The sequence below is a fragment of the Durio zibethinus genome, chromosome 8, assembly GCF_047325235.1.
Source record: "Durio zibethinus cultivar Kanyao isolate XHJ-2024 chromosome 8, ASM4732523v1, whole genome shotgun sequence".
NCBI classification, from domain to species: Eukaryota; Viridiplantae; Streptophyta; class Magnoliopsida; order Malvales; family Malvaceae; genus Durio; species Durio zibethinus.
In genome coordinates this window covers 27874893-27887526 of record NC_143169.1, presented here as the reverse complement: position 1 = coordinate 27887526, position 12634 = coordinate 27874893, and the positions used below count along the sequence as shown (strand labels likewise).

General features: G+C 32.9%; 1 protein-coding gene across 1 annotated transcript; it reads left to right on the top strand.

The window, feature by feature from the left end:
- The first annotated feature begins 11009 nt into the window (after nt 1-11009).
- LOC111286900 (uncharacterized) lies at nt 11010-12200 on the top strand. Its single transcript, XM_089765105.1, has 3 exons — nt 11010-11231; nt 11529-11771; nt 11913-12200. Exons 1-3 carry the CDS (start codon nt 11010-11012, stop codon nt 12198-12200), a joined length of 753 nt encoding a protein of 250 aa, XP_089621231.1.
- Nucleotides 12201-12634: the final 434 nt, after the last annotated feature.

Below are 12634 nucleotides of genomic sequence, written 5' to 3'. Positions count from 1 at the left end.
TACTATTATATAATTCTGTTTATTATTAATATTATTATTATTATTAATCTTTAAAACAAATGGAAAAGAAGTTAAAAAAAAAACAATTTTTGATTTCAACTCTAGCAACCGAAATCAAGTTGGCAGAGTGGTCCAAATTTCTTCCTAACACTGCCTAACATGGAAGCATGAAATTTGGTTACCAAAAGTCATCGGATAAATAGCCAAATTTTCCACAAAAGATCTGGGATCTTGAATCTCAAAAGCTCTATAAGTAGAAATAATCTCTGCAAGGAACGAACAAAAAAAAAGAAGAACAATAAGAGGGAACACAATAAAAAAAACAACAGCAAACACAAAAAAGAAAATTCGAGAATGAAATTATCAATCCAGGAAGTTGTAGATTTTTTTGAAAAATCCGGGCTTGGAAATTTGTTTAGAAAGCAAAAAAGGAACTTTTGGGAATTTGTAAAAAAATTTTTGGTTCATCAAAAACTAGAAAAGTTTGAATTTTTTGATGACCGTTGAATTTTTTGACCACGAACTTTGGGGATCTTTGAATTTTTTCACACCGTTGATGTTTTCGGCCACTGGTGCATGACGGTAACCGATCGAAAATTAGGCTCCACGGTTGTCGGTATAAGGGCTAGGTTTTCTAAAGAAATGAGCTCTAGGTAGAGAGAGAAAAGGGAAAGGAAAAAATAAAGAAAAAAAAATAGAAACATGCCTGTTATAGGCCCTTCAAAATAACGTCCTTTTGGACGTCTAGACCGAACTTGACCCGCGTAGGGTCCGCATGCCAACCCGACCTGTTTCGTAAGTTTTTCCTTTTCTTTTTCTTTTTATTTTCCATTTTGATTTTGATTTTGATTTTGATTTTTGATTTTTATGTTGATTTTTTTGTTTTTTTTTTATTATTGTTATTTTATATTATTACTGGTAATAATTTTTTAAAAAATAAATAAATAAATAGAATAAAAAATGAAACTGATATAAAATAAAGACTTAAAAAATATAAATAAAAAATTTAGTAATAATAACTACTTAGAGGAAATTTATTACAAGCAAAAATATTATTTAAATTTCACCAAAGTGTTGGGATAATTTTAAAAAATAATTTTTGCTAAAAAATAAATAAAAATTGATAAATAAAAAAATAAATTGTTTAAATGAATCTTTTAAAAGTAGTTTTTAGAGAAAGCTAATAGAGTTTAGTTTTCTTTAACTATTGCAAGTAAAAATAAATTTTTAAATTTCATCATAGAGTTGGGATAATCCAAAATTATTTTCACTAAAATAAAGATTGATTAAAACAATGTAAAACAATAATAAAAAATAATAATAATGAAAATAATAATAATTGATATTTGAATATTTAAAAATATAGAAAATTGAAAGAGTTTGATTTTCTTCAATACAAACAGGAGGTTAATATTTAACTTTCACCGATTAGTCAAGATAATCTAAATTTCTTCTTATAAAAAATAATTAAAGAATAAATAATACAAAATTTTAAAATAACCATAATATTTAGATTTCACTGAAGAGTCGGGATAATCTTAAAATTTGTTCAAAATTTTGTGAACCCACTAAAGAGTTGGAATGTTCTTAAAATCCTTTTTAAATAAATAATTAAAATATCTTATGACGAAGTTTCGAGAATTTTGTGAATGGTCAATTTTCTCGAAATATTTTCTAAATAGTGATTTTCTATAAATTCCACCAAAGCGTTAGAGAATTTATAGAATACAAAATAATAATAATAATGTTAATTTTGAAATAGAGAAAAATGTTTTAAAATAAATTTTAGGAAATTAAACATAAATAAAAAGACTCCATTATCAAAATTATAGGATTACGCATGTTTAAATGGTACCGTTCTTCGAACGGGCGACATGAGGGTGCTAATACCTTCGTTACTCATAACCATACTCTCAGAACTAGTCTTGATTTCACAGACCTAAATTTCTTTTAGTAGGTTTTAATTAATTTTAAAATTTTTTTACTAAAAGATGATATTTTGGGTGGTCAATCACACCCTATAAAAAGATTGGTGGTGGCTCCAAAAATTTTCACCAAGTCTAGTGATTGAGTCCCCCCGAACAAAAATCGTTATAACAGCTTGGCGACTCCACTTAGGACAAATTAAACATGCGTCATCCAAAATTTGATTTTGTAGTCTTTTCGATATTTAATTTTAATTTCTTATCTTCGAATATTAAATTTTGTTTTTTGTTTCATTTCATTTTGATATGTTAGTATTTTATATTATTGCTAATTATATTGTTAATTTTATTTGTTACATTCCCTCACACACATGCACATTTGCATTCATGCATGAGCTCTATACCCGGGCTCCCAAATCTATCCCTTTTTAGGAGGGAACAGAGTACCTACGCTTTCATCCGGTTATAATGCTTCCGCTCGGGCTAGTGAAATCCTTCCACTCAAGTTGAACCCTTTCTGTTAGCAACCCATTATGGGTGAGGATCGGGGGCCTTACTAGTCCAAAGTGGACGATAGTGAGGATCAATTTGGAAACCTTTTTAGCCTATGTTAATTATCAAACCATGCATATAGTGAACCTTAAGAAACCAACCTTAGATAAGGCCATACCTTTTTTAACTATACTGTAAATTAGGACACATGAGGGAATATTTATTTTAATGTGATTACTAACCCTATTTTGTTTTGATCTCCTTTTGTTTCATGGTCATGCATCATCATAAAACACTTGCATATGGGATGTGCTTATTAATATACCAATATCAGTAAAAAGATTTTCAGTCTTGCTTCGAAAACACCATCATGAGGTTCTTAGCTTTGAAGCTCACCATGTGTGAAGAGACCAATTTGGTGATAACTTTATCATTAGAAGCCCAAAGTAGAATGGGAATTGTTTGAAAAAATCTAAACAAGAAATTTTGCCTAAAGAAATCAAGTTGGGACTTAAACAAAATGACATTTCAGAGTTGGTCAAGATCTGGCACTGTGTAACAACTTCTAGAAAGATGGCTTTCGAGGAAAAATATGGTCATATTGCTTTACTACTTGAAGTGTCTATGAAAAATCAATTGATAAGTGCTTTAGTTCAGTTTTGGGATCATGCATATAAATGTTTCATATTCAATGAAATAGATATAACCCTGACGATCGAAAAGTATACTACATTGTTATGGTTGCATCTTCCCAATCTAAAGAAAATCTATTGGTGAGGTCAAAAACTTGGATCTCAAAAGAAACTCGCCTATATGATGGAGGTCCCCACTCAAAATGTGAACTCATATACCCAAACAAAAGGCAAAAGTGATTACATCCTGTGGGAAATCTTACGTGATTACATCATCAAATACTTAGAGGATGAACGAGGCATGAGAATGATAGCTTTGGCAGTTTATGGCTTGATCATTTTTCTAAAAGTCCTGGGGCACATTGAGGTATCAGTGATTGACTTTCTCAAGCAGGTGGACAATAAAATCAATCATGTTCCTTTTATACTGGTAGAAACCTTTGATCATTGAATCATTGCTAAAGAAGAGTATAATGCTTCATGGGGTGTGTACAGTTACTCTACATTTGATCAAAAAGTCATCTTCAACATCCTATGGGTAAATTTCATCCTACTTATCGTAATAAAAATAGGCCAATTGAAGAATGCTATAATGTTGAGTGGCTAGAATCAAAGACCAAGGAAGAGTGGGTATTGATTTTGCAAGATTTCACTAGTGTTCAGGTTATATGGAGAGCTTCATGGATGCCATGAGAAGCCATGTTATATAGGTGTCGTGACAAGCCATGGGTTCCACTCTTAGGACCGTAGGGAGGTATAAGCTATGCTCCGGCACTAGTTCGTCGACAATTAAAGTCTGAGCAATTTCACCCAATGACTCATGGGCTCTAAGAATTGGAATTCTTTTTTGAGGAATCAAGATTTCTAGGAAAGATAAAAGAGATTATCAAAGAGTGGAAACAATCTCGGAGAGTAGATCGCAGGGGATATACAAACAAACCCATATCTAAATATTTGATATGGAGAAGTCAACAGGTCACAAGTAAAGTTGGTCCTAAAAAAAATAGACCATGCCACCAAAAAGACACCCATTGTGAAAAGATTCATAAGGATATGAAGATTATGAAGCACAAATTTGAAGAAGAAAAAGAAATATGGGAGCTTGAAAATAAGAGGCTTTAGCATAAGATTAATTAGTGGAAAGACAAGACTGATAAGAGTGAAGCAAAATTTCAAAGGCTTGAAAGAGAACAAGAAAAGATCTCATAAAGCTGGCATAAGTCCATAGCCACAATGACTACAGAGCTTGAAAGATCTCGGAAAAATACAGAACAGCTTCAGTCCATTTTATTATCTAAGGAAGAAGAGCTTAGTCAATCTATGGAAGGAAAAAAAGGTACTATAAGGTCTCGTAGATGACTTGAAATAGTAAATGCATTATCGACGTGAAGCCATTCAGGTTTTGAGAGAGGAACGAGATTAATTTGAACATAGAGCACAGTATTGGAAGGAAGAATATCAGTTGAAAGAATTTCAAACCACTCATCTAGTAGAACAGATAAGAGAAGTTAGCTTAAAGTAAGAGACATGGCCCAAAAAGCTAAACAAATGAAAGAAAAGGTTTACCCAGGACAGTATAGCTAATGCTTGACCAATTTTCTAAAAAATGCTTATGAATAGTATAAGCATGTAGGGTGCTTCTTTTGAAAATTTTAATATTGTAATGAAAAAGGTATTTAGTACGGATAATGTGAAGTTATGATATGGTGGTTCAAGTTTAAACTTAAAATATTTTGCAAATATTTGATATATAATAAGCACATCCTTTGCATTCATGCATTCATGCATCATATGTATGTTTCATTTTTAAAAAAAATGCATCATGACTAAAAGAAAGAAACCTCAAAATAACAATCTCAAAGAGTTTCTTTTAACTTAATTAGGTGCAAAGATAGTTAGGCTATCAAGAAAACATAGATCAAACCACTCGTCATCGTTACAACATTCGCTCATAAGTCAGAATCATGAAAAATGAGCAAGCATCTAGAATAGAAGGATAAAAAAACTCAATTTGATATAAAGGAGCAAATGATTAGGTCTCAACAAGAATTGATAGAACAAATAACTTGGACTTAAGAAAAGACTCAGAAAGAAATGGCTACAATGATGGACATGATGAGGAAAATGACCAAAGGAAAAAAGGTTGCTGAAGAAGTAACTACTGAGAAAAAGCTCTAAGCCCAAGAAAATACTAGTGATAGGGAAGATCCATTGTATCCACTAGGGTTTACTCTACCTTATGCTCAAAGCTTTCATCAAATGCATCCATAAATGACACAGCCTGAAAGGCAGCCACATGCTCAGTTTAATTTACCTCCTTTCACGGTTTAACCACGTAGTCAAGGACATGTTGGTTTAAATATTAGGGCAAGTCATGTTGAACCCATTATGGTCCCAGATTTAGATGACCCAAAAAAATAGGAGAAACTGAAGAAAGGCATGCTCGAACAATCTAAGAATACAAAGGCACAACAAAAGTTAGATCTCTTAGAAGAAAGGCTATGAGCTATTGAAAGTGTAAATATTTTTGGTACAATTGATGCCAGTGAACTCAGTTTGATTCCAGATTTGGTAATCCCACCAAAGTTTAAAGTACCAAAATTTTAAAAATATGATGGAACCAAATGCCTTCAAGTACATATCACTATGTTTTGTCAAAAAATGACTAGGTATACAAACAATGACAAGTTGATTATCTATTATTTTCAGGATAGTCTTACTGGATTTGCTGCCATATGGTATATTCAATTAGACAAGAGTTGTATTCATTCATGGAAAGATTTGGCCAAAGAATTTATTACTCAAAACAAGCATGTCATAGACTTGGCTCCAGATAGATTGTCCTTGCAAAACATGAAAAGGAAAGTTAATGAAAATTTTAAAGAATATGCCTAGAAAAGGTGAGATATTGCTGCTCAGGTTCAACCTCCTTTCATCAAGAAAGAAAAAACTATTCTGTTCATCAATACTCTTCGACCATCATACTATGACATGCTCATTGGTCATGCCATGAAAAACTTTGTTAATATGGTGATTATGGGAAAGATAATAGAAAATGCCATTAAAAATGGAAAGATTGATGAAGGTGATGTTTTTGGATCAAAGAAAGGAGGACCATTCAAGAAAAAAAAAGTAGAAGTGCAAGCTGTCACCACCAAAAAACCAAAACTAAGACCTTTTATCCCATACCATTCATATCCTGTATACCAACCTTCTTACCCAGTCATTCCTAATATTTTCCAAAACCCATACCATTACCAACCAATGCAAACCTAAACACCTACTTTCCAAGCCAATGTTCACCCTCGAGCACCTTTACCATGACCTTCCCCTTAGGTAAATACCATAGATTTTAATTGAAGAGAACCTCAAAATAACCAAGAGCAACAATGATTTGATCTGATTCCTATGACATACACGAAATTGTTCCTTCAGTTATTCCAAAAATACTTCGGGGCTCAACAGCTCATAAAACCTTTGAAACCTCCATATCTGAAGTGGTATGATCTTAAAGCTTCCTGCGACTATCATTATGGAATTCAAGGTCATTCCCTAGAAAATTGTACGGCTTTCAAACGTAGGGTGCAAAGCTTGATTGATAACGGAATTTTAAATTTTATAACTAAGGTCAAACCAAGTGTGGAGGCCAATCTGTCACCTAATCAAGGTAAAGGATCAATAAATGCTTTAAATAGTGAGACAACTCAAAATATTAAAAAAGAAGTAAGTGAGATAGAACCCCTGTGGATGAAATATTTGCTACCCTTGTGAAAGCAAATATGATTCATGCAATACCTGAAAACTCCGATGATGGAAATTTCTCATATAATTTAGATCACACTTGTGAATTCCATATGGGGATGGTTGGTCATTCGCTTCAAGATTGTAAAGCATTTTGATAGGAGTTGTAGAGAATGATGGATTCTTTCTTGGTTGAATTTTATGAAGAACATGAAGAAAGTTCAGTGAATGTTATGACGAAAGACTCATCCAAAAATACACCTTACTAAATGAATTTTGAGCCTGTTACCATCTTCTATGAAGAGAAACCAAGTGTTAAGATTAATAAGCCAGTTCATATGAATTTTGAGCCTATCATGATCTTTTATAATGAAAAATTGAGTACTAAAATTAATGAACTAGTTTGTACAACTATGTCAAAGGTGACAATTGAGGTCCTTAGCCCATTCTCATACAAATTAGATAAGGTAGTCCCTTGGAAATATGATTGTAATATCATATCACAAGGTTTGGATAATGGTTCTCTTCAATATGGCTCATGTGATGCAAGTACAACAAACATAACTGGCATTAGAGGCATAATTCGAAGTGGGCGGTGCTATACCCAAAAGCACTTGAGAGAGCACGAAAAGAAAAAGTAAAAAAAAGGGAAACAAGCTTAAAAAAAGAAGATAAATCACCCAATGATCAAGAGATTCACCCAACCTTAGTCTTAGATCGAAAATGTAAAAAATTGGTTACAAAAAAAGAGGCTTGTGAGTTTTTGAAGCTTATTAAGCATAGTGAATATAGTATAGTGAAGCAATTAAATCGCTTACTAGGTTGAATTTCTATGCTCTTGTTATTATTAAATTCTAAGCCTTATAGAAATGCTTTGCTCAAAGTACTCAACGAGGCTTATGTAGCTCATAACATACCTGTGAAGAAACTTGATCGCATAGTGGGAAATATCATAGTGGAAAATTATATATCATTTAGTGATGATGAAATTCCACCTGGTGGTACAGGTGATGCTAAGGCCTTACATATCTCCACAAGATACAAGGATCATACATTGGCAAAGGTGCTCATTGATAATGGATCTTCTTTGAATGTCATGCCTATGACTACACTATCTAGATTGCCAATTGACATGTCTTACATGAAAATGAGTCATATGATAATAAGGGTTTTTGATGGGACTCATCGTGAAGTGATAGGCGGTATTGAGCTATAAGGGTTTTTGATGTACTTTGGATATAAGGGTTTTTGAGTCCTATAGTTGTCTTTTGGGAAGACCATGGATTCACATGGCAGGAGCTGTTCCTTCCATTCTGCATTAGAAAGTAAAATTCATAATTGATGAAAAGGTGGTCATTGTTGCTAGTGAAGAAGACCTATTGGTGACTAAATCCTTTACCATATTTTATATTGAAGTAGCTAAGAAAGCTCTAAAATGTTCTTTTAGATCCTTTAAATTCGTTAACGCAACCTATGTGGGTGAAGGATCAAAAGTGCCTATTCCATGTTTATTCAAAACTTCTAAAATGGCACTTAAAGAAATGGTAGGGAAAGGACAACAAGTGTGAGCTGACTTGTAGGGAATACAATGACCATGGATGATGCCTAAGAAAGACGATCAGTTTGGGCTAAGGTATAAGCCAACTCGAAAAAGAAGAATGAAGTTCATAGAAGAAAAAAGAGAAAAAAGGTTGGCTCATTTTTTGGGGTAAGAAGTAGAGACTAAAGACCTATATTTTCCTCCCTTTTATGAAACTTTCATCTCAGCTAGCTATATCTATCCAGATGTAGCAAGAAACATAGAGAAAGAGTTTACACCATTATTGAAAAATATCTTCACTGAATTTTCAATACAAATGGTGGGTAAAAAAAAGAAAAGCAAAGATCCAGGCTGTCCATGGGTTTATCTTACTCCTCATGATGCAGAATTAAAAATTGGCATGTTGAAGAGCTACATGTTGTTTTTAAATTTCTTCCAAAGTAAAGTGTTGAGCCAAATCTAAATAAATGTCTTATGTGTGTTTGTTTCCTCATTTTCAATTAAATAAATGACAAGTGTAGCCCATTTGTCCATTTCTTTTGCCTCTTTCATTTCAATTCCTTACATTACTATAGATCATTCTACATTTCGTCCATTTCACTTATTTTCAGGTATTTGAATAATGAATATGAAAATCATCATGACAATATTCCAGGATTTGATTTTGAAAATTCTGTTTATATTGGTGAACTCGATGATCAAGAGAATGTGGAAGACCATACAATATCCCTAGAATTATTAAGATTAGTGGAACAAGAAAAGAAGCAAATTATGCCTCATCAATAAGCCACTAAAGTTGTTAATTTAGGGGATGAAGAAACTAAAAAGAAAGTTAAGATTGGTACTTCGATGTCAACACTAATAAAGTAGGAGTTGATAACGTTACTACATGAATATGTAGATGTATTTGCTTGGTCATATCAAGATATGCCAGGCCTGGATACTAAAATTGTAATGCATAAGCTACCATTGAAGCCTGAGTGCAAACTAATTAAATAGAAGCTGAGAAGAATGAAACTTGAAATGTTGTTGAAAATAATGGAAGAATTAAAAAAAATTTTGATGCAGGATTCTTAGAAGTGGCCAAATATCTCGAATGGGTGGCGAATATAGTCCTAATGCCCAAGAAAGATGGCAAAGTGAGAATATGTGTTGATTATTAGGATTTGAATAGAGCAAGTGCAAAGGATAATTTTTCGTTGCCTCATATTGACACTCTAGTGAACAATAGCACTAGGCATTCTCTATTTTTATTCATGGATGGATTTTCAAGCTATAATCAAATTAAGATGGCATAAGAAGATAAGGAAAAGATTACTTTTGTAATAGTATGGGGAATATTTTGCTATAAAGTCATGCCTTTCGGTTTGAAAATACTTGGGTAACTTATCAAAGTGCCATGGTAACTCTATTCCATGATATGATGCATAAAGAAATATAGGTGTATGTGGATGACATGATTGCCAAATCCTGTGAAGAAAAAAATCATGTGACTAATCTTAGAAAGTTATATAAAAGATTAAGAAAGTTTTAGCTCAACCTCAATAATGCACTTTTGGTGCAACCTCAGGAAAATTACTGGGATTTATTGTTAGTAAAAGAGGAATAGACATGGATCTAGCTAAGATACGTGCCATCCAAAAGCTACCACCTCCATGTACACAAAAAGAAGTAAGGGGGTTTTTAGGGAGATTGAATTATATTGCTCATTTTATTTCCCAACTTACAGCTAAATGTGATCCCATATTTAAGATTCTTTGAAAACACGGGTTAGGAGAATGGGATGAAGATTGTTAAATGGCATTTGAAAAAGTTAAAGAATACTTATCAAACCCACTAGTATTAATGTCGCTTGTCCCTAGAAGACCTCTTATCTTGTAGTTAAAGGTGCACAAAAAATCAATAGGATGTGTTTTAGGGTAACATGATGAAACAGGAAGGAAAGAACAAGCCATTTATTACCTGAGCAAAAAGTTTACTGATTATGAGTCAAAGTATTTACCATTGGAAAAGATGTGTTGTGCATTAGCTTGGATAACTCATCGGCTCAGACAATACATGTTGTATCATACTACTTGGCTCATTGTGAAATTACACCCAATCAAGTACATCTTTGAAAAACCTTAATTGTCAGGAAGAATAGCAAATGGAAAGTGTTACTTTTTAAATATGACATTGTATATGTGTGCCAAAAGGCAATCAAAGGAAGTGCTATTACTGAACTTCTTGTAGAATGCACTCATGAAGATTATGTGCCTGTGACATTTGATTTTCCAAATGAAGACTTAATGCCTGTACTGCACATAGATAAAGAAGAGCATAATGAAGATATATGGAAGATGTATTTTGATGGTGCATCAAATGCTTTAAGGCATGGTATTAGAGTAGTTTTGACATCTCCAGAAAGGGATTACTACCCAATTCACTACGAAACTAAATTTTGATTGCACCAATAATGTGGTAGAATATGAAGCATGTGTTCTGGGTCTTTAAGCTGCTCTTAAAAGAAAAAACCATGCTTTAAAAGTTTATAGAGACTCTGCCTTAGTCATATACCAATTTCGAGGAGAATGGGAAACCAAAGACTCAAAATCAATTTTATACCAAAAGTAAATATCAGAATTGATCAAAAAATTTGAGAATATTTGGTTTCGTAATTTACCTTGAAAAGAGAATTAAATGGCTGATGCATTGGCTACATTGGCAGCAATCTTCAAATTAAATGAAAATACTGAAATCCAACCGATCAAATTGAGCTTACGGGAGAAACCAGTTCATTGTTCAAATGATGAGGAAGGAGTTGATGGAAAACCATGGCATTTTGACATATTACAATATGTTAAATATCAACAGTACCCAGAGCACATATCAGAGAATGATAAGAAAACATTGAGAAGGTTGGCAATGAGTTTCTTTTTAGATGGAGAAATTTTATATAAAAGAAGTTGAGACCAAACACTATTGAGATGTGTGAATGCTACTAAAGCCAAAAAGTTACTAGAAAAAATTCATGGAGGTGTTAGTGGAACTCATGCAAATGGTCATATGATGACTAAACAAATAAAAAGAGTAGGATACTATTGGTTGACAATGAAAAAAGATTGCATTGAGTATGCTAGAAAATGCCACAAATGTCAAATTTATGCAAACAAGATTCAAGTTCCTCCAACATCCTTATATGTTATGTCAACACCTTAGCCTTTCTCTATATGGGGAAAGGATGTGATAGGGCCTATTACACCAAAAGCCTCAAATGGACATCGATTCATTTTAGTGGTAATTGATTACTTCACAAAGTGGGTAGAGGCGGCTTCATATGTCAATATGACAAGAATGGTGGTTTGTAAGTTCATCAAGAAAGAGATCATATGTCGATATGGCCTTTCAGAAATGATCATTTTGGATAATGCTCTTAATTTGAATAATAAAATAATGATTGAGGTATGTGCTCAGTTTAAAATCAAACATCATAAATCAGCACCTTATCATCCAAAGATGAATGGGGCAGTTGAAGCGACCAATAAAAACATAAAGAGAATTATTGAAAAGATGATAGATGTGTATAAAGATTGGCATGAAAAGCTACCATTTGCATTACATGCTTATCGAACTTTGATACACACATCTATGGGAGCTACACCATTTTCATTGGTACATGGGATGGAGGTAGTGTTACCCACCGAAGTTAAATTTCCTTCATTGTGCATTCTTATAGAGGTTGAGTTAGAAGAATCTGAGTGGGTTCACACTCAATATGAACAATTGAATCTCATTGAAGAAAAGAGATTAGTTACACTTTGCCATGGCCAACTGTATCAAAGAAGAATGATACGAGCTCATGACAAGAAAGTTCAACCACGACAATTTTGAGAGGGAGAAGTAGTATTGAAAAAGATTCTTCCTAACCAATAGGATCCTCGAGAAAAATGAACTCCTAATTAGAAAGGCCCATATATGGTGAAAAAAGCTTTTTCTGATGAGGCACTGATCTTTGCAAGAATGGATAGAGATGATCTGTTAAATCCAATCAAAGCCATAAAAAAGTATTATGCTTAAAAAAAAAGTAAAATGAATTTAAAAGATATCTGAGTTGAAAACCTGAAAGGGCAGCTTAGATAAAAATAAAAGGGGATAGTGAATGGAGTGGCTCAATTCTCAATATGTGCTAGAAGATCTCAATGGTTTTGGGCTAGTTTGGTTTGCTACATTTTCAAAATGTCAAGGGCACCAATTAAGAGTCTTCAGAAAATAATCCATGATGAATTAGTTCATGATGATCTGAATATTTGTTATGTGATTACTTG